The following is a 21624-nucleotide window of genomic DNA, read 5'->3' on the forward strand; positions in this document are numbered from 1 at the left end:
TGCTTGATCTTAAAATATCAACAAGCTGATATTTCTAAAAAAAATATTTTGAACTAGCATGAATGATGAACAGGAATTTCAACAGACCTTAAATGAGAGTTAATTAAAAGCTGATTATTATGTTAGTAATAGCAACAAGCATCTATTCACATGTTAAACTTTTAAATAAATGCAGTGGTTCCAATAAACTGGATGTTATAATATTTCAGAATGACAATACTTGTAGTTGGATGATTTACATTAATACTGACTGATTATTTTAGTAATTTGAATATTTAACTACCTTTTTAGAATAGGGAACTAAATGATGAGAATTTGATGACAAGACAAAGGGCTGTTATGTCGCTCTGTGACCACTTGCATGACCCTGAACACATTGCAGAAGCTTTAAAAGTTGGTAAGAAGCTTTTTCTATATTCCTAGCCTAAATTTTAAAATGAAGCCAGACTTTTCTTGTCTAATTAAAGATTGAAACCATGATTTTATTTTGCTATTTCTGTATTAATTTTCAATTTTAAAGCACTGGTTTCATGTTTTATTATCATACTACATAAAAGTAAATGCATCATTGACAGTATTCAGAATTATTCCCAAATTCAGGTTTTTTAGACTTCCAAAAGCCATTTTTATAACTAAGCTGTAAACCAAATGTGAAATTATCAGGATTTTTCTAATATCCAACTTTCAACCTTGCTTATGTTATCATTTTAAATCATTATTATATAACTATACTTCACTAATAAAAGAAAATTTTTGTTATATATGTATTCAAATATTTACAAATGATAATGTTGTAGTTTAAATAATACTCTGAAAATCTGAATCAAACTTGTGATATACAGAACATTTAGCCATGATTGAACTTTTGACTTCATTATAGGTTTTGTTGCATTTAAATTTTATATCTGCTTAATATAATGATATATATTAATTTATATAAAATAGATAAACATGTCTACAAATTTATTTTAATATATATAATGTACTCGTTCTTCTAGTGTGTTATTTTTAACATTACAAAATAATAAAAGAATGCCTTTGATTTTATGTTTAATCTTTAACTTACTATGCATGTCAATATCTGTACTAATGTATTTTCAAAGTGTCAGGAGCATAATTTGTGAAGTGATTAAAATTTGTTCAGACATGAATTTTCAAACTAATTTGAAGACTTGCAACTTGGATGATCTAATTTAATCCAGATATCATAGGCATGTTTTTATTATCATTATTGCTTTATTTAATTGGCCTTTGATCAAAATATAAATCTTCTAGGTTTATCATCATTCTACGTTGTTTTGTTTTTTTGTATGTGTTAGAGATAATTTTGATGAAAAGTACCTTGTTGATTTTACAGAAAATCTTGATATAAAAGAATAATTTTAGATTTTGCTTAAATTTGACAATTACATATACATGTGTATGTATAATAAAATAAAGCCAGTAGTAGTTAAATTTTGTTTGTCATATTATATGATACCATAAGTTTAGTAGCAATATTAACATTAATGTATTTTTATTTTAATCAAATTTACATGTGTCACAGTAGTCAGCCAGCATATTTTTGCAGTGAGTTCCTGTGACTCAAAAGATGTAAGGAGAAAGCTCTCAAAGGTTAATAGCAGATCACCAAGATATAAAGAAGTAAATGAAATTCACTTTATGAGACACACAGTAGCATAAACAAATTTGAGTAAAAGCTCATGTATTATGTTGTATTTACTGGTGGAAAAAAATAGTCCTAAACAAGTCCTGTCATAGTTTTAGGTGACGAAAGTCTATTTTTATATTTAATTAATTAACAGGGATAGCAGAAAGTCTAAAAAAGTTGCTAACAGACGCAGATATCACTGTCCGACAAAAATCAACAGAGTGCTTGTATGTTATAGGATGTAAGTATAAATCTTCATTCTTTTTTTTTCTTTTTTTTTGTGAATGATAATTTCAGTATACAATGAGATATGGTAGCACACCATAAAACGTTCACAAAACTGAAACAAGATGTAATGGCTTTTTAAATGCCCATATCAAACAACATTATATATAGTCAAGTCAAGACTTGACTTGAATTATAGACTGGTTGGAGACCACCAAAACCGGACAACCACCAAACCCGGACGGCCCCTAAAATGCTTAATTTAGTATTTTCTTTGTTCAGTGGTTGTCAGTCACTTTTTTATCAACAATAAATGCATGTTTCTTCTATAATTAAGTAAATAATTTTATTTCAACCTCCTTAAATGGTAATATTTCAATGTCTATTTCAAAAATGTTGACGTTGAAATTTGGGGGTCAAGAAAGCAATGCCTGACCTCATATACCAGCTATAATCATTTGCGAGTAAACAATAGAATATCCAAAACTTCAGCATTTGCTGCTGAAATATTGTTTATCATGTTGAAAATCACAAATCAAAACACCCAAGCTTTTATCTGAATTAAATCATGTCATGTACATATCTGTCCGGACACATGGTACTGTAGTGTAGACAATTTAGGTAATTTTGATACCCTCCTTGTGGAGCCTCAGATATAAGTGTCAATGCAATCAGAAATAAACAAACTAGTTTGTTAGATAGGAGAAGAACCTAGCTGAACTGTGTCAAATTTTTAGGTCTCAATTTAAAAATTATGAAATCTGTTCGGAAAAATGTTCAAAAAGTGTCCGGTTGATGGTCCCCGACCAGTATATTTAACCAATTTAAACAAAGAAAAAAGAAGAGTTAAATCAAACTCTTATTTCCATTGTGGTCTTTGAAACTGCAGATATGAATGCCTGTTGTGTGTTGAAACAAAATATTTAGCTAAATTTGGGAGAATATATGTTCATGTATATATAAGATTATGTATTTAGCAATATCATAATAACTTATAAGTAAATTAGTAAGTAAATTGTTTATTATAGTGACATTGTGTAAATTTTAAATACATGTACATGATAAAAATACATACAAAGACACCGACTCATTAGACCTATAAGTCACCTTAAAATAAATGAAAATATAGTGAGTATAAGCCATAGTCAACAGGATAAAGTCTGGTTGGACCTCACAGATGTTCCAGGCTACTTTTGATCTTTACTGGTTGCTCTTGCCTGTCAGTACAGTTTTGTTAAATGAGCTGTGTCACGACAAAACCAACATAATGGGTTTGCGACCAGCATGGATCCAGACCAGCCTGCGCATTTGCGCAGTCTGATCAGGATCCATGCTGTTCGCTATCAGTTTCTCTACTTGTAATAGGGTTCATAAGCGAACAGCATGGATCCTGATCAGACTGCGCGGATGCGTAGGCTGGTCTGGATCCATGCTGGTCGCAAACACACTATGTTAGTTTTGTTATGACGCGGCTCAAATGGTTAGACTAGCCTGTAACACAGATGTTATACCTTTCAGGTCATGCTATTGGAAGAGATGCATTTATTGAACACAATATAATTCCACCAGTATCAAAATTATTTGATGATAAAGTTGATGTTGCCAGGAAAAATGCTCATCAAGCTATTGAAATGATTTCTGAAACACCATTAGGTAAGTTGAATTTTAGACCCTCTCACTTTAACATTTTCTTGAAATAATTTGATGAATTCATTATGGCAAAACACATTACCAAAATATTCTCTGTTTAAGATTTTGAAACAATTACGTATTTAAAGAAAGCTCCTTGGGTTTTTTATATTAATTCATCCACTTAGACATGTGTCTGTAAGCATACATGTATGTTAGTGTTTATTCAGTGAGATTTAAACAATTAAGAATCCAAAGGAAGCAACTGGTAAGAAGCGATTTCATTGATTGGCAAATGATGTTGAACGCTAATTTTTTAATTACTGCTAAATTACATAATTTTTGAAATTTTATGTACCCTGTACATTACATTAAAAATTTACATCTTATTCAGGATCACAAAATATAAATGGTTTTGTTATGTTTAGTTGTTTGCTTATTTGGAACATTATTTTGTTTCATCAGGTGCTGAGGGTATTGTAAAAGCTGATTTGATCGGAACTTTAGTCATGAAGTTAAAAAGTGAATTGGAAGAAATAAAGGTGGGTAACTTGTATGGCTGATATATGTTGCTTTAAATACAAGATATGTGTGATGATATACATATTTGCTATATGTTCATTGTTAATATGGTAAAATGAGCACCAAAACAAATTTCAGACAGGGGTGTCTATGGCTAAAAATTGTTAAGTTGTTTATTTCAAACCTGACTTGCCCCTCACTGCTGTGAATTTGACTCGTGCCAGAGACTTTGGATTCTTTCATTTGAGGAAACTATCCAGCTTGCTTATTCGATGTTGGTGGTTCTACTCAGGTGCCCGTTCATGCCTGCATTTATGTTTGGAGGGGTACCTGAGGTCTTCTTCCATTAGTAAAGCTGGAAGGTTGCCAATGACCTTTACAGTATTGGTGCCGCATAAAACCCAACAAAGAAAATAAAGATTTCAGACATCCTTTAAATGTTGCCATTAGATTCAATGCATATTGTTGGCTCTTGAACAAACCTTATATTACCATTGAAATACTCACAATCTGTGGCAGAGTTGTCAATATTGTTGACTTTAATTTACTTACCATTTATCTATCAAGACTATACTTTTTCATGTGAAAAAAGCTATCCAGCTCACTTACAGAAGGTTAATGGTTCTACTCAGGTGCCAACTCGTACCTGGCGTAATGCATGAGGTTTTTCACTTACTAAAGATTGAAACTTTACCTTTAACCTCTACAGTGTCAGTATGAATCCCGACAAAAAATAGAATTAAAGCTTATAAAGTATGATTGCAATCATTTTCTCTTACAGAAACTTATATTAGACACATTACATTTCTGTATGCGTGTGGACACAGAAAAAGCCCTGAAAGCAGATGCAATGCAAGTGTTTACCTCCCTTCTTTCACACAAAGATCCAGCCATCAGGGCTTGTGCTGCACGGGACATCATGGATCTCAGGTAAATGTTGTATTTTCGTTACAGGTATTCAATTTAATTTTGGTAAAGCAGCACAAAATGTCAATGGTCAAAGGTCTATCGATATTCATATGATACTTTATTATGATTTTCTGCATTTTATCAGGATTTTTCTGCATTAAATTATCATGCATCTATCAAAAGCAAATGTTTCACATTGATAATAGTAGTTTTTATCAGCCCTTGACTATCAAACATTTAACTTTAAGCTAAAAGTTGTCTCCTCTACTTTTCGAACCATTCTTGTAGGAATTATTCAGACTGAGATTTCTGACTCCTTTGAGTTCCATTCCTTTTCATTGTCCTCTTACTCTATTGCCCTTGTAATGTCTCTGCTGTCAAATAAGTTTATGTTTCTTATGCACAACTTTTCCTCATCCAAGCGGTCACTGAATGTTTTAATATCTCAACTCTGAGAAATTTGTGTATTTGATGCATCAAAGTCTGTGTTATTGTATATATGTATATCACAGTGTATTTGTCAGAAATTGTTCAAGTTTTAATTCTTTTACATTGAGGTTGTTGAATTTCATTATAATTATGCAGCATTTGTCAGAACTTTATTGTGAATTGTGATAAATTATATATAGCATTTGTAAGAAATTAATTATGAATGGCTGTAACCTATATAGCTTATGTAAGAAACTGATTGCAAATTGTTATGACTTATAAGGCATGTGTCAGAATTTAATTATGAATTGTTGTTTAATTATATAATGTTTTTAAGAAATTCATTTTAAGAAGTTATGACTTATATAACATTTGTCAGAACTTAATTTTGAATTGTTTAGCTTTTGTCATAAGTTAGTTATGAATTGTTATGAACTGAACAGCAATTTTCAGAACTTTATGTATTGTATAGCATTTGTCAGAACTTAATTATGAATTATGGTTATATAGTGCTCCCCTGGATGGTAAGAACAAGGCTGTAGAGGTGAATGCTGTACCAGCACTGGTTGGTCTGCTAGAAGACAAATCGCCTGATGTTAAAGCTAATGCTGCAGGAGCTCTTATGATGTAAGATATTGTCATATCATTAAGTTCTGATCAGTGATTCCCTGATCTGGAAACTGCCGAATATAATTACATGTATGTTCTATTGGAAAACCTTTTCCCTACTGAAGATTTGTTGACAAATTTAGAATTGACTGTTTTTTGTTTTGTAAAAAAAATACTATTCTCGCAAATAATTTATCATGTTATTAGAATTTTACAATTGAAATTTTACTATTTATTATTTGAAATAAAATTGTATGCTTTTTTATCCAAGATTCATGTAAGCAGATTCAGTCACTTAGTGGTTTTGAATAATTTGCCCTTCTCTGCTGCTGCTTAAAAAATGTACGGGTGTCAGCAGTCCTTCAAAAGAGGAAGCTACATATGTACCTTACATATTGACTTTTAATTTGTTAATTTGACAATAAGCATCCTTGGCCGAGTGGTTAAGGTTGTTGACTTCAAACCACTTGCCCCTCACCACTGTGGGTTCGAATCCCGACAGGGACTTTGGATTCTTTCATGTGAGGAAGCTATCCAGCTAGCTTACGAAACGTTGGTGGTTCTACTCAGGTACCCATTCTTGCCTGAAATAATGCACGGAAGGGCACCTGAGGTCTTCCTCCACCAGTAAAGCTGGAACGTCGTGATATGACCTATACTGTGTCGATGTGACGTATAACCCAAAACAAACAAACAATAAGCATGGTTTGATAAAAATAGTGGATTGAAATAAAATATATTACGTCACATTAGTGCAGTAATAAGTTAACACCTATAAAATTATATAAGAAGTTAACCAATTATCTGCACTTTGGTGACAAATTATGTTTATTTTTATGAATCTGTCTTATTTCAGAATCACAATAACAACAAAGGGAAAGTACACAGCATTAGATGCGAAAGCAATACCACCACTTGTCTCCCTTGTTGATGATCCTACCAGTGAAGTGAGGGCAAATTCTTTAAAGGTATGAAATTTTAATGATCAAAAGATATTCAGATTTAACGGCAATTTAAAACAATGAGTGTCATGTTTATTGCCTTTTTGGATTCTAATTAATTTATATCAATATCCGTCTTTTTTCTCATAAATGCGAATACCACCAGGTCTATGTAAATTATTTTGAAAGGGCAAAAAATATGTACATTTGTTAATAGTTATTACAGGAAAAAAAGATGTAGATTTTCTAACACATTTGTGCTGTGACAGTTATTATATTTTCTAGGACCACTAAAAGCACAAAGCTAATTATGCATGAAACTAAAATTAACTTCTTAAGAAATGTTTTTTACTGTAAATAAAAGCTTGTTATTATAAAAAAGGACTTTTGAATACCACTTCACATATTTTACCCTTGACCTGAAGATTGTGTAAAATGGACTAGTCCTGCTATAAACTTTGAGCAGTCCATTTTATAATTCAAAGGTATTCAGCATCAAAATGCTTAAATTGAATTGACAAAGAATAGTCTAGTGAGACAGTTGAGATTTGCCAGCTGACCAGGCCCGAAGGTTATAAAGAAATTCACCAAGCTCAAACTCTGATCTCAGGTATATGATTGGTCATAAACTATCACAGAATGTACACTGACCAATGAAAATCCTGAGATTTGAGACAGAACTCGAAAGGAGTTTTATAACCTGCGGACCTGGTTCTACAGTTCTAGAATAATAATTCAAACTTTTTTTTACGTACATCTAAAGTCATGTCATTTTTATAACTACAAAGAACTGCTTTTAACATACAATTAAACAATGCTGTATAAATTAAGAGGAGCACTATAACTTTTTGTGCATTTATTTAACATCATTTAACCATTAGTAAAAATGTACTTTATGAAATGATGATGCACTTGCATGAAATTTATGCAAAACTGAAGTACTCTCTAATTGAAGTGGATAATTCAAAACATGTACTGAAACTGTCAGTTTGTCATACTGACTTTATTTGACTTGGTAAAGCTTTTAACTAACTGCACACTACTATAAGAATCTTTGAATATAAGTATGCTTGCTTGACATATACAGATCAAATTACCTTTAGTTTTCAATGACTTTTTATGATGCATATTATTATTTAACATAATTCCAAGCGATATTATATGTTCATTTTATTTTGTATATTTTATTCCCTGCTTATTTGCACAAAACAACTAGCTTTCAAATAACATTTTTGGATTATTCATAGTGCAAAGCCATTTACACTTGGTCTTCCATATTTGAGTGTCTGTTACTGCTGTGGGATTAAATCATGGCAAGGATTTTGTATTAGTTTGTTTATACTGATTTATTTAGTTTATGTTGGAAGCTATAAGCTTATTGAAACACTCTCAAGTCAGTTCCTGGAACCAACCAGTACTAAGCAATGAGTGTAAAGTTTTTTGCTCACAGAAACAACTGCTTGCCTCTTCATGGGGTTTGAGCCCACCCATCAAGTAATACTTAGATTACTAGTCTGGCGCACCAACCACTGTATTAGCATATTTTATGAAAGGTTGGTCATTCTACTCAGGTGCCACCTTGTGCCAGGATAATTCATGCACGGGTACCTGAAGTCTTCTTTTACAAGTTAATCTAGAAATACATGTAGTCAATAATATTTAAACCTTAGCAGTGACTTGAAAGACCTTGTTACCTTATACCTTTAGTCAGAACAAAATTTCAAGCTGACTGTCTACCTCATGAAGCTCTCTTATATAAGAAAGATGATTAAGCTATGCAACTTTTTTTTGTCTCATCTTTATATTTTTTGGATGTGCTTTAAATCAATTTATGCATTGTGCAGTAGCATCAAGAAATGTTTCATATTGGTTAGAAACAGACATAACAAAAATGAAAAAAAAGGAAAAGATATGGCCTTTTGGGCACGAAGCTGTAGGTAGATGTCATTACATTGGTGTTTTTTTTCTAGTATATCTAATGACAGCTCAAATAATCATTTCACACTTGAAATAACCGTAGCAAAACACTTTTCATTACTTACTTAATATAACTTTTATGTTATTAAATTTATAACCCTAGACGAAATCAACGTCTGAAAATGTCAAGTTTCAATATTATATTGAAGTTTTATTGCCGGCTGAATAAAAAACTGAAAATATGGATAGTCGTTTCGTGGGTTATAAAATTTACATTTATGAGTATATATTCATGTCAACGTGATACTGTAGTCGGTATTCAGAATAGTCGTACTGTATTGTATGTACTCATTTTTAATGTTGTTCAAAGCTTGAAAAGAAAGGAATTTATGCACTTGCTTGGTATTCACATTAAACATAAAATACAAGTTTTTGAGCACAAAAGTGAAGAAAAAGCACTAATTTGATATTCTTAAACAATGTGTATTACTGTTCTTACATATTAACTTACAAATTACCATAGTGTAGAAAAAATCCTATAAATACAAAATGGTAACTAGTTTATGAAAGTTAGTTTTAGGCATTGAAGTATGAATTGCATTTTTATCATTCACACATACATTGATTTATCAATTTCATGCATGCAGTGGTCTATCAATGTCGTGTATGCACTGGCTCTGTCCTATAAAGGGTGTTACTCATTAAGGCTGTTATTTATGGTTAACACTTTACAATAAATAATCCACATGTAAAAGTTTGTGTCATATATTAAAACCATTATCATACATATATGTATTTCCATATACTTGTGGTATGTAACATGTTGTTCATACTGCTGAAAAGAAACATATTATGTAAGACAGATGATGTTGTTGTTTCTTTCAGGCTTTAACATGTTTATCAGAGGCTCCAGAAGGCAGAAGTACACTGTTACAACATGTTGACAAGGTTTGTATCTTGTTTTGTTTGATATTCGTGTATAAAGCTTTATTTTAGTCATTTATATAATGTAGCTTTATTGAATACACACAAACATGCATTTTTTTCACTAACTCAACAAAGAGAAAATAATGTTCAAGGAAAATGACCCAAATCTTCTCAAAGTCACTCATGAGCAAGAACATTAATGAGCAAAATCACTCATTAGCTATGTCCTTTATGGGTTATGGGAAAGATTATGGATGAGTAAGATCACTTATGAGCAAGGCTAATAATAAGCAAGATCACCAGTGGGGAAGTTCACTTAAGACCAATGTCACCTTCAGTGAGAAAGGTCACAAACAAGATAACAAGTCAGCAAGGTCACCTGTAAGCAAGGTCACTTATGAGCAAGGTCACTTATGAGTAAGGTCACTTATGAGTAAGGTTACATGTGAGCGAGATTGCTACTGAGCTAGGTCACTGAATTATGAGGAAGACTTTTTTTGAATGAGATTTCAAATAATTAGAATCCTTATTAAGCAAAGTTTGAGCAAAATCTGAGCTTTGCATTCTGTATGGCTAGCTATTTTCCCTATCTTTTCCTGTGCAATAAAATCTTGAGGAAATGTTTGATATCAAACTAGTTTATAGTCAGTTGTTGCACTGATGTGACAGCTTGCTGGTCCAGAAATGCGGTCTCTTTTGGTTTAACACACAAAAAGGTCTACAAATGTATATAGATGATAAAATGCATTTTGAGAAAAATTAGGACTCCTCAAATCATTTAAGTTAGAAGCTATACAACCTTATCATTATTTCAGAAAAGACCTCCTATTTAGGTAAATAAACTAAAAGGTTTACACTGGTTGCACTTATTATGCATAACCCTATAAAAAGTTTTCTTTCAAGTGGAATGAAATTTGAATTTCTATCATTCATATTGGCATATTTCAATGAGATATAAAACTTACTGTCAAACTGGATCATACAGATGTCTTTCTTCCAGTCATCAGGGAAATGAATTCTTCCCTATAACTACTTTATGATTCAGTTTAGATCAGTTTAAATCTATAAAATAAAGACACAATGCAACTATCAAAAGCCAGACTTGTTATTGTGTGTTCACATACAAGGATATAATATAAAGCTTAGAGATTATCAATCATGAGTTTTTGACAAACTAGAAAATGTAATTTACAAGAAAACAAGGACAATGTTAACCCCCTGAATTTCTGTAATGGACTTGCCCTGCTTTGAATTCAGAATGGCCAATTGTGAGATTTAGGGAATTCAGGACCAATTTCATTATGTACTAAATTTGAGCAGCCAAAAGTATATAATTGGGATGTACAGGCTAGTATGAAGGAATTTAATATCAGAGTCTAGTGTTTAAGGTGTCTACCTCTGACGCAAGGAATCATGCTGGGTTTTAAGCCCTACTGGAGTCCTGACCAAGTTTCTTCATATGACACCAGTCCTGGCTAGTTCCAATACACAGACTTTAGCGCAGTTTAAATGAGCGTCAGGCTTGGCTAAAAAAGTATGTTTAATACTGCAAGTTAGTGAGGGCTTGCTCTATTTCAAGTGTCACAGGCTGGTCAATATCAGTTCAAAGCTCTGTAAAAGTAAGTTAATGAAATTATATATATGGTACAAACTTTTGATAAAAAAAGCAATGAAAATCACCACCAGACACAGGCTGAACTTAAATCTCTGCAACAAGAAACACTCAGATTGTATCAAGATTTTACAATTAGAATCAAAAACCCTGACTATAAAAGGATTTGTAGAAATTACATAGTCTAGGTTTTCAGGTTCTGGTTGTAAATTTTTTTATAAAAACAAGAGAACTATATTGTATTACAATAAATATCTAAATCACATTACTTTTATATGATTATTTTGCGGCCCTCAGATTATCTATGTGCATACTTTTATAGACTTGTTTCAAAACTGATTTGATTACCTTAACTGGATATTCAATATACTCTACTCATGTCATGTTTTGGTGTTTTAACCCTTAGTGAGCACCCTTAGCCTGGTGGCAGTGACTTGAATTGTCAATGCTACCAGTCCCGGCATGCCTGTACTGTCTGGATCATTGTCAGCACTGTATATGATTGAGTCAGTGCTTATTTTGAACTTTTATTTAGAAATGATGAATGGTTTTGTCTAAATTAAAAGATATTTGTTATTAAAGACTGCTCAATTAAGAGGGTATAATCTATTAAAATCTGCATCGTTTGTACTATCAATCATGCTAGGATGTTTTTTATTTGAATTTCTTCTTAACAAATGATAATGTTTTACAAAAAGACATAAAGTATTTGATTCAACACTGACCTGCAGTTGGTTTTTAACTTATTTTTTCTCTGTTTATTTATGGTAAAACTTTGATTAAAGCATTGGATTTATGCTAAAGATTTCAAAGTAAATCTTACAAAAAGACATTCTTTGACAAAAGCAATAAATTTATAGATAAATTACCTACGACCATGTGTCAAATCTTCTTTGTTTTACATTTGTTTTATGACTGCACTTTGGTGCACGTAAACTTTATGATAGACAGGTATTCTTTTTTTTTTGTTGTTGTTTTTTCAAAATTTGAAAACAAGGTGAAATATTTATGATATGATTTCTAAAGAAATTCAAGTGGCTCAAGGGAAAAAGGATCATCTGGCGCATAAAATGTCCTGCTAGTGATGACAATACAGTAATATGTGATATCTGTTGTTATAGAGTCCGAATATCATGGTTTAACCTTTACCTGCTATATACCTTTAATTGACTTTTCCATATTTCAATCTGGACAAGATCATTCATTGTTTTTAGTGAAAATAACAAAATAAGTACTGTCTGAATATCATTGATGTGCCTGCACTTGTCACATGCAGATTAAAGGTTAATGTTCTTATAAGTGAGGATCTAGCCACAAGAGAGCAAATTGAAAATCATATTTTTGTGATGTTCTTAGCCCGATTTGATTGAAATATGTTGCAACGCTTTTCAATTTTGTGTCAATTTTCACAATTAGAATAATCATTCTGGGTGAGCGAAATACTATGAAAAAGTGTGCACAAGTTAATAGTCTAAACCTACATAAAATAGAAAATTGATCTGGGAAAATATTCTTATGTTAAAACATATATCAGTTTTAATGTTATGTTATGAGAAACAGTAAACCATAACTGTGTCTCTATTTCTATTTTTAGATCAAGAAACACCTTACTGATGAGATTCCAGCTGTTGCACGAGCTGCCCAGATCGCTGTTCGAGTCATCGAATGGAAACCATAGACGTTCATTACTTCTCAACATATTTTCTTCATCCATTTGTACACACCTCATAAATATGGACATTAAATTTTTAACTTTTTTGAGGCAATGATACTGTCAAAAGATATCCTAATATCGTTATTCAATTATAAATTAATATTCACATCAGAGTGTGAAATGAAAGTTGCAAGATTTTAATTTTCGTTGATCTGTGAAAATCATGTTTTTGATATTTTTAAGTGAAATAACAGGTGACACACATTGGAAGTAAGGACACCTTTTTTACAAGCCACTGAACATGTTATAAAATTAACTTTTTCTTCTTTTTTATCAATGTGTTAAAAGTTGTGTTACCAATTGTTATTTGTATAGCATAAACTGTTGTTATTCAAATGTCAAACATCCATTTTTATATGTAAAAAACAACTGTTTTATTTACGTTATGAGAAAAAAAGAAGCTTTTTTATCTAATATAAGAGAATTAACTTTTTCATTTACCAAAAGAAAAAATACTGAAGGTTTTATTGCAATTTTTTTTTCCAGTTTTTAATTTTCACAATAGATGAAATCATTTATGAAATTGTATGTTTTAACTTTTTTTTGCCGGTATACATGAGAAACTTTTGTTCTTCAAGAAAAAATAAATTTATTTGTTATGACATAGATTAAAAGCTTTTTTTTACAATGTTTTTAACATTTAAATATCATGTTTTTATGATTCTACTTGTTAAGATGTGTTATGAATTTTTTGTTTTAGTCTACATGAGTGTCTGCATTATCAACATTTTTTATTTTACTGAAATTAGTACTGTAAACTATCTGTGATAACTATATACATGTATAAAATATTGTTTTTGAAAAATGATACAAAATAAAGATATTTATAAAGTTAAAAGTTGATTCATTATATGTGTATTATGTCCATTCTTTTTTATGTTGTTATGAAGAATTTAAAAGTACTGAAAATATCTGAAATCATGACAATAATATTCCTTTTCTTGCCCTTGCACTAAATAAAAAAAGAACGGTCTTTAATGAAAATATTATAAAAATAATAGAATGTAACACAAATAATCGGGTGGAAATTATATTAATAATTTTGTACTTTTTTGTGTACCAGTTTGTATTTGTATATAATTTGTAACTTTAATGCCTTACCATGCTAAATATATATACCGTAATGGACTTGTTCATCTTTCAATCTATACAAAATCATTTATTTATCATTTTTAACTTGACTATAGGAAGTATATATGTAGAGCTGTCCTATTCATCCCGGTGTTAGTGTCTGCATCCAGATTTAAGATTAAAGTTTTTATGCAATAAAATTTTTTCTCTAACTTTTTTATTTCTAAAGATATCAAATTCAAAACTTCAAATATACATTCCTCACCATCAACCACATCATATGTTACATTGTCACAAGGTTCATAACTCTAGAAGCAATCTCCCCTTGAACATTTATTTGTTTTCCCTTTAAAAAAGTTATTTTTTACAATAACATCTGTACTACTTAAAATGTTTACTTAAACCTTCAAAAATATGTTCCTTATCATCAACCATACCATCTGGGCCAAGATTCATTTCTCTAGCACCAACAGTTCCAGAATTATCCCCCTTGAATTGAGAATTTCAGTTATTGATTTTTTTTGTTTTTTTTTACTCAAATTTATTTATTTCTTAGAGATCTATTTAAACTTCAAATACTTGTTCCTTATCAACAACCAAATTACATTTGACAGTTCCTTATCATCAACCACATCATAATGATATGACAAAGTTTATAATATTTTTAGAATTATCTGCACTTTGAAAATAGAATTGTCCATACTTTTTCTGTAACTTTTTTTATTTTTTCAGAGATTTACTTCAAACTTTAAATATAATGTATGTTATCATCACCTACATCATATATGATTAAATTTATAAGTCTAGCACCTATATCTCTAGAATTATCGCCATTTTGAACTTGGATTTGTTTTCTTTTTTTTCTTGTTCTTTTTTTTTTTTTTTTTAAGGAATTAACACATCGAAATAGTTAATCAAAGCTAATGCCAAACTACACATTTTTGACTGTATTGTAACAAATGATCATTAACATTTTTTCTTTTTAAACTTTTGTAACATTTTTTTTTCTTGATAGTAATTCCACTTCTTGAGCATTTAAATATTTAAGCTTTCCATTTTCTCTTGTCTTCATTGGCATGTTTTTACATCAGCTTATTTTCTTAATTCTGAGAGGAATTCCTCGGAAAATTTTCTATTTAAATTTTGATTAATGGCTTTGATAAAATTATCAAAAAATTGAAATGAATCTCCGGAAAACTCTGTCAAAAATGAAGTAAATCAAATAATATTTCTTACGATGATCTAATTAGGTTATCAGGAATCTGGTTACACATTAAATATTTATTATGAAATTCCCCGCTCCAGATGTAATCAGATGAATCTCATTGTTATATATTTTCTTCAAATTTTCTGATTTCTGTTTTTACATTTAACCTTATCATGCCAGAAGAAGAAATAATCTTGAAGTTTAGCCTATACAATTATATTTATAAAAGATTAATGAGGGCTATTCCTCATTCACATATCTAATTGAATTTTTAATGTAAAACTACACAAAAAATGTAACCCCTAATCTTTAAAAACATGTCAGACAATTTTCAAAGTGAAGTTTTTTCTTCCTTCAAAGAGAAGAGCTATAATTTATGAGCATTTAACCTACCCCAAAGATAAGATAGGAGGCTAACTGTTTTGTATTACAAAATAGTCTAGTGCTGTAGATTTTATCTTTTGTGAAATTTCAATTAAAATTTATAAGAGTGTGTCTGGTTGCTACATAAAAAACATCCTATGAAATACATCACTCAAAACTGACCTTGCCTCAGTAAAGTTTGTAATACAGTCTATATTGTATACCATGGGTCTTATAACATAAAAAATATCAGAGAAAAGATTTTCATGGGCGTGTGTCTCAATTATTTATATTGTTATTTTTTTTGTAAACAACTAACGTGTTAGATTTTTTTAGCCAACATTTGATCAGATTGATCAGTATTTTCAAGGAAGTCATTAATTTAAGATTTTGTTAACCCTTGTTTTTTCATAATTTAGACTGACATCCTTGTACCAACATACTGTAAGCTGTTCAGTTTAAGGTTTTTAATATTGAAATTTTAAAAAATCACAAGGGTAAGTTCCAAATTCACAGCAAGTGTAAGGGGTTAAAATGTTGAAATTCTGTTTATAAAAGACAATGTAGGGAAGGTGTAATTCTCTGAGTATTAATTAACCTTTTCCATGCGGACTTGTCCATTTTTCCATCTCGACAAAACCAGTCCTCATTTTTAGGGAAAGTTTTCAAAGTAGGCATATACTGACTGAATAGTGGACAGTGCAGGCTATGATGCCAGTGTGGCTGCTGATCTTTACTCTACATAGGTCGCATGGGTGGCATCGGTAAGAGTCAGTTGCGGCTGTCAGAATTGAGTATTTCACAGAGCATTTTTTAACATCACAGATCAACAGTTCAGACCTTGTAAAAATAAGACAGTTTACCAGTAGACTGTTGAATTTATGTAATGGATTTGCCCAGCTCTTAATTTGGAACAGTCCTTTTTGTTATTTATTTAAGAAATTTCAATATCAAAATAGAGGATATTGAATGAGTTGAATGAATGGGTTCAATATGGAGTTTTTTGAACGAGTTGAATAAAATTATATTATGCAAGGCTCTGGCAACCCAATGTTATTTTATTCAACTCGTTCAATAAATTTTACATAGTAATGAACCTACATGAATTTAATATTCTATTTTTCACATACCCAAAATAAGAACTGTTTACAGTAGAAACTGGAAGATCACAAACAGACAAAACCATAGTGTAACGCTATCATGTTTGTATAATGCAAGTGATATCACATCAAAATACAATGTATATGCATGGCTGTGCCATACCATTTTTACAGAGTTGCAAAAGCGGCACGGGTATGTAACAAAGCAGCTTGTTTTATATTGGAACCTTTACTTCTTATATCTCCATAGTCACTCTTGTAACATCTCCAGACAGTCCATCCACATAAAGAGTTGAGTAACACCTGCAGCTGGACTACTCCCTGTAATGCCCATTATCATTATACTTTAGAAATTCAAATTACAAATTTTAAGTTCTTTGCTACTTTTTTTTCCTAATCAATCATGTTTCTTATGATAAGATATAAAGAGTTTGGTTTTTCATTCTTCTATAATTCTACAAAATATATGATCATTTATAATGTGGTCGTACAATTCAGATCATTAATGTACTCAGTATTCCCAAATTTACATTTGTCTCCAAAATAAATGTTTCATTTAACACTGCTGCTTAATATTCATATATTTTAAACGGTTAGAAAATTAGTTTTTCAAGTTGCTAAAGAAGGAATTATATTACCGCTATAGCATATTGACAAAAGTTTCAAATAGGGTCATACCATCAAGTACCTCAATTTACCAAATGCACAGCCAAATGAAAAGGTATGTTTACAAAGCTCTGTATAAAAGACTCTTTTTCCTTTATTTGCACCTCTTGAAAAAAAATATACAAACACCCATCTATTGATGTAAGCTAAGGATCTCCTTTTCAAGTGTTTAACTATATTTTACGCAATATAAAAGAAAACTAAATTAAGATGTTATCTATCATAAAAGAAACGTTTTTTTTCTTGTGTTGAAGCTTCAAGATGCCTTTTTATCAATTATTGCGTCCAAAGATTTTTAAAGTGCACCAAATGTCTATTTACATTTAAAGCAAGGGAGGAATGTTTGAAATTCTTGTATTTTTTTTTTATTTTCGCATGGCATAGAGCAAGTATATTAGGTACAAAGAACATGAAAATTGCATTATAATGAAAGGTGTATACTCCACCCTAACGCCTAACAATGATACTTAAATCAAATTAAAGTCTGATTTTAAAGAATAAAACTTTTGAGACTACAAAGTTAAGCGATGTGATGACAAATGTGTGTGTGTTTTTTTCCAGCATCAAGAATACCTAATAGTATGTACTTTAATCTGGGCAGTATATATTTCTGGTTCTTCCCCTTACTTTTGAAGATTATAATTATATTCCTTTCAAAAAAGAAAGAAAAGAAATTTGCTTGTCTGCTATGGTTGGGTTTTTATAATTCACCATTTTGTACAGTTCATGAACAGACTCGGCAAAACCAAGTGTACAATTTCTCTTCTTACAATATTGTAAACTTAAACAAATGAATTTAAAGGATGTCTGCAATTTCTTCATTCTGCAGTTTTCTAAATTTTACTCTAAAGTGAACTCAGAAAACTTTAGTAAAATCAAGTCTGCCATTTTTCGCATTCCATGATTCTGTAATTTTGTTATTGCTGTTGAGTGACTTAGACAACATCTGTCGAACCAAGTCTTCATTTCTTACAATTTTGTTATTTCTGTTAATAGTTGTCAGACTCAGTCAAGTAAATGTTCAATTTTCTCCTCTTGCAATGTTGTTATTTCTCTTTGGTAAACTGAAACCAAATTTGCAATTTTCACTTCTTGCAAAGTCAGCATTTTTTATTTCTGACAATGTTGTTTTTACTCATGAGGGATTTCAAACCAAGTCTGCAATTTTCATTTCTTATGATATTGTTTGTACTAATGAGGGAAGTTATTATGTTGTTTTACTCATGACGGATCTCAAACCAAGTTTGCAATTATTATCACTTCTTGTTCATGAGGGATCTTCCCATCTTACTTGTAGTATCTGAGAGGGACCTTAGAGCAATTTACATCCCAGATCTTAAGTGAAAAACATTTATATAAAATTGTACCAACTTTAATTATAATACATTCATTTTATTAGGAGATGGTAACTGTCTTTACAGCTGCAGTAGAAAAAGACAATTTTTTGAAGGACATTGACATGTTAAATACTGTTAACATCTTACTCTACAGACAAATTTGCAAGAGTAATGAGATGTTTCAGATGTTTAATATGATAAGGAATGCACAATGTATAAATTGAGCCGCATCACGACAAAACCAACATAATGGGTTTGCAACCAGCATGGATCCAGACCAGCCTGCGCATCCACGCAGTCTGATCAGGATCCATGCTGTTCGCTATCAGTTTCTCTACTTGTTATAGAGTTGGTAAGCGAACAGCATGGATCCTGATCAGACTGCGCTGATGCGCAGGCTGGTCTGGATCCATGCTGGTCGCAAACGCACTATGTTGGTTTTGTCGTGACGCGGCTCAAATTGTTCTTGTACAAGACCATGTGGGCGTGGTAAACAGAATTTAACAATGGTTAATTATGAGGTAATATTTTGTCTTCAAATTGCCAGTATGGCAAGAACTTACCTAATAACATGCATTTATTGTCTACAGTACCTAATTATATTATTATAACAAAACTGTGTTAGACAGTTATATGTCAACATAATGAACTACCATATAAACTTGTATGAAACAAAACAAAAAATTGTTGTTGCAGCCTTCACAAGTAAGTACAACACTAAAATTAAGGTATAAACATTTTTCATAAAAAAAGAGAAAAAAAAGAATTAAAATTTTACTGCCTAATCTTTACCCAGTTTACCTTGCTAAATATGTGAAATGAAAAATGTTATGAAGTTGAAACTTAAAAAGAAATTCTTTCAAAATTCCAAAATTGAGCAGCATGCAAACCCTTTTTACATTGCTATATATGTGAAATGGACATGTCCTGTATTTATTTGTTACTGTCCATTGTTAACTTTAGCAAATTTAATTTCAAGCAGCATGCAGCTCAGGAAATTTACAAAATGCATGGCTTTGCATGCTGGCTTGGCATAAAGAGTTGATTTCCACATAATTGTGGCATAAGCTAATGCTAAGATAGTTGACATATGCAAATGATAATCATATAATGTTGGCATTAGCAATTGAATATCAAACAATGGTGCCATATGCAATTGATAACAACATAATACTAGCATATGCAATAGTTGACATATGCAATTGATAACAACAAAATGCTGGCATATGCAATAGTTGACATAAGCAATTGATAACAACAAAATGCTGGCATATGCAATAGTTTTCATATGCAATTGATAATCACATAATACTGGCATATGCAATAGTTGTCACATGCAATTGATAATCACATTATGCTGGCATATTAAGCAATTAATAACAACAAAATGCTGGCATATGCAATAGTTGTCAAATGCAATTGATAATCATATAATGTTGGCATTAGCAATTGAATATCGAACAATGGTGGCATAAGAAATTGATAATCACATTATGCTGGCATATGCAATAGTTGCCATATGTAATTGATAACAACAAAATGCTGGCATATCCAATAGTTGTCACATGCAATTGATAATCACATTATGCTGGCATATGCAATAGTTGCCATAAGCAATTTATAACCATATAATGCTGCCATATGCAATAGTTGCCATAAGCAATTGATAACAACAAAATGCTGGCATATGCAATAGTTGCCATATGCAATCGATAACAACAAAATGCTGGTATATGCAATACTTGTCATATGTAATTGATAACCACATTATGCTGCCATACGCAATAGTTGCCATAAGCAATTGATAACAACAAAATGCTGTCATATGCAAAAGTTGACATAAGCAATTGATAATCACATTATACTAGCATTTGCAATAGTTGTCATATGCAATTGATAATCACATTATGCTGCTGTATGCAATAGTTGCCATATGCAATTGATAACAACAAAATGCTGCCATATGCATTATTTGTCATATGTAATTGATAACCACATTATGCTGCCATATGCAATAGTTGACATATGCAATTGATAACAACAAAATGCTGGCATATGCAATAGTTGCCATAAGCAATTGATAACAAAAAATGCTGGCATATGCAATAGTTGTCATATGTAATTGATAACCACATTATGCTGCCATATGCAATAGTTGCCATAAGCAATTGATAATCACATTATGCTGCTGTATGCAATAGTTGCCATATGCAATTGATAACAACAAAATGCTGCCGTATGCAATAGTTGTCATATGCAATTGATAATCACATGATGCTTCTGTATGCAATAGTTGCCATATGCAATTGATAACAACAAAATGCTGGCATATGCAATAGTTGTCATAAGCAATTGATAACAACAAAATGCTGGCATATGCAATAGTTGTCATAAGCAATTGATAACAAAAAATGCTGGCATATGCAATTGTTGTCATATGTAATTGATAACCACATTATGCTGCCATATGCAATAGTTGCCATAAGCAATTGATAACAACAAAATGCTGGCATATGCAATAGTTGTCATAAGCAATTGATAACAACAAAATGCTGGCATATGCAATAGTTGTCATATGCAATTGATAACAAAAAATGCTGGCATATGCAATAGTTGTCATATGTAATTGATAACCACATTATGCTGCCATATGCAATAGTTGTCAAATGCAATTGATAACAACAAAATGCTGGCATATGCAATAGTTGCCATAAGCAATTGATAATCACATAATGTTGGCATAAGATAGATTTCCATATAATGTTGTCATAAGCAATAATTCCAATTGATTTCTA

The 21624-nt window shown here is 31.0% G+C and overlaps 1 protein-coding gene across 1 annotated transcript; it reads left to right on the plus strand.

Annotated features, from left to right (window-relative positions):
- Positions 1-291: 291 nt before the first annotated feature.
- Positions 292-13923, plus strand: LOC132741118 (radial spoke head 14 homolog; the record flags this gene model as incomplete). Its single annotated transcript, XM_060729210.1, is given in 9 exon segments — positions 292-397; positions 1806-1892; positions 3395-3529; positions 3971-4047; positions 4809-4957; positions 5876-5992; positions 6831-6942; positions 9718-9780; positions 12966-13923. Coding segments are annotated over 9 exon segments (930 nt in total), but the record flags the coding sequence as incomplete, so codon positions are not given.
- Between the last annotated feature and the right edge of the window lie 7701 nt (positions 13924-21624).

Source organism: Ruditapes philippinarum, unplaced genomic scaffold (genome assembly GCF_026571515.1).
Source record: "Ruditapes philippinarum isolate M1 unplaced genomic scaffold, ASM2657151v2 ctg159_1_1_1_1, whole genome shotgun sequence".
Taxonomy (NCBI): domain Eukaryota; kingdom Metazoa; phylum Mollusca; class Bivalvia; order Venerida; family Veneridae; genus Ruditapes; species Ruditapes philippinarum.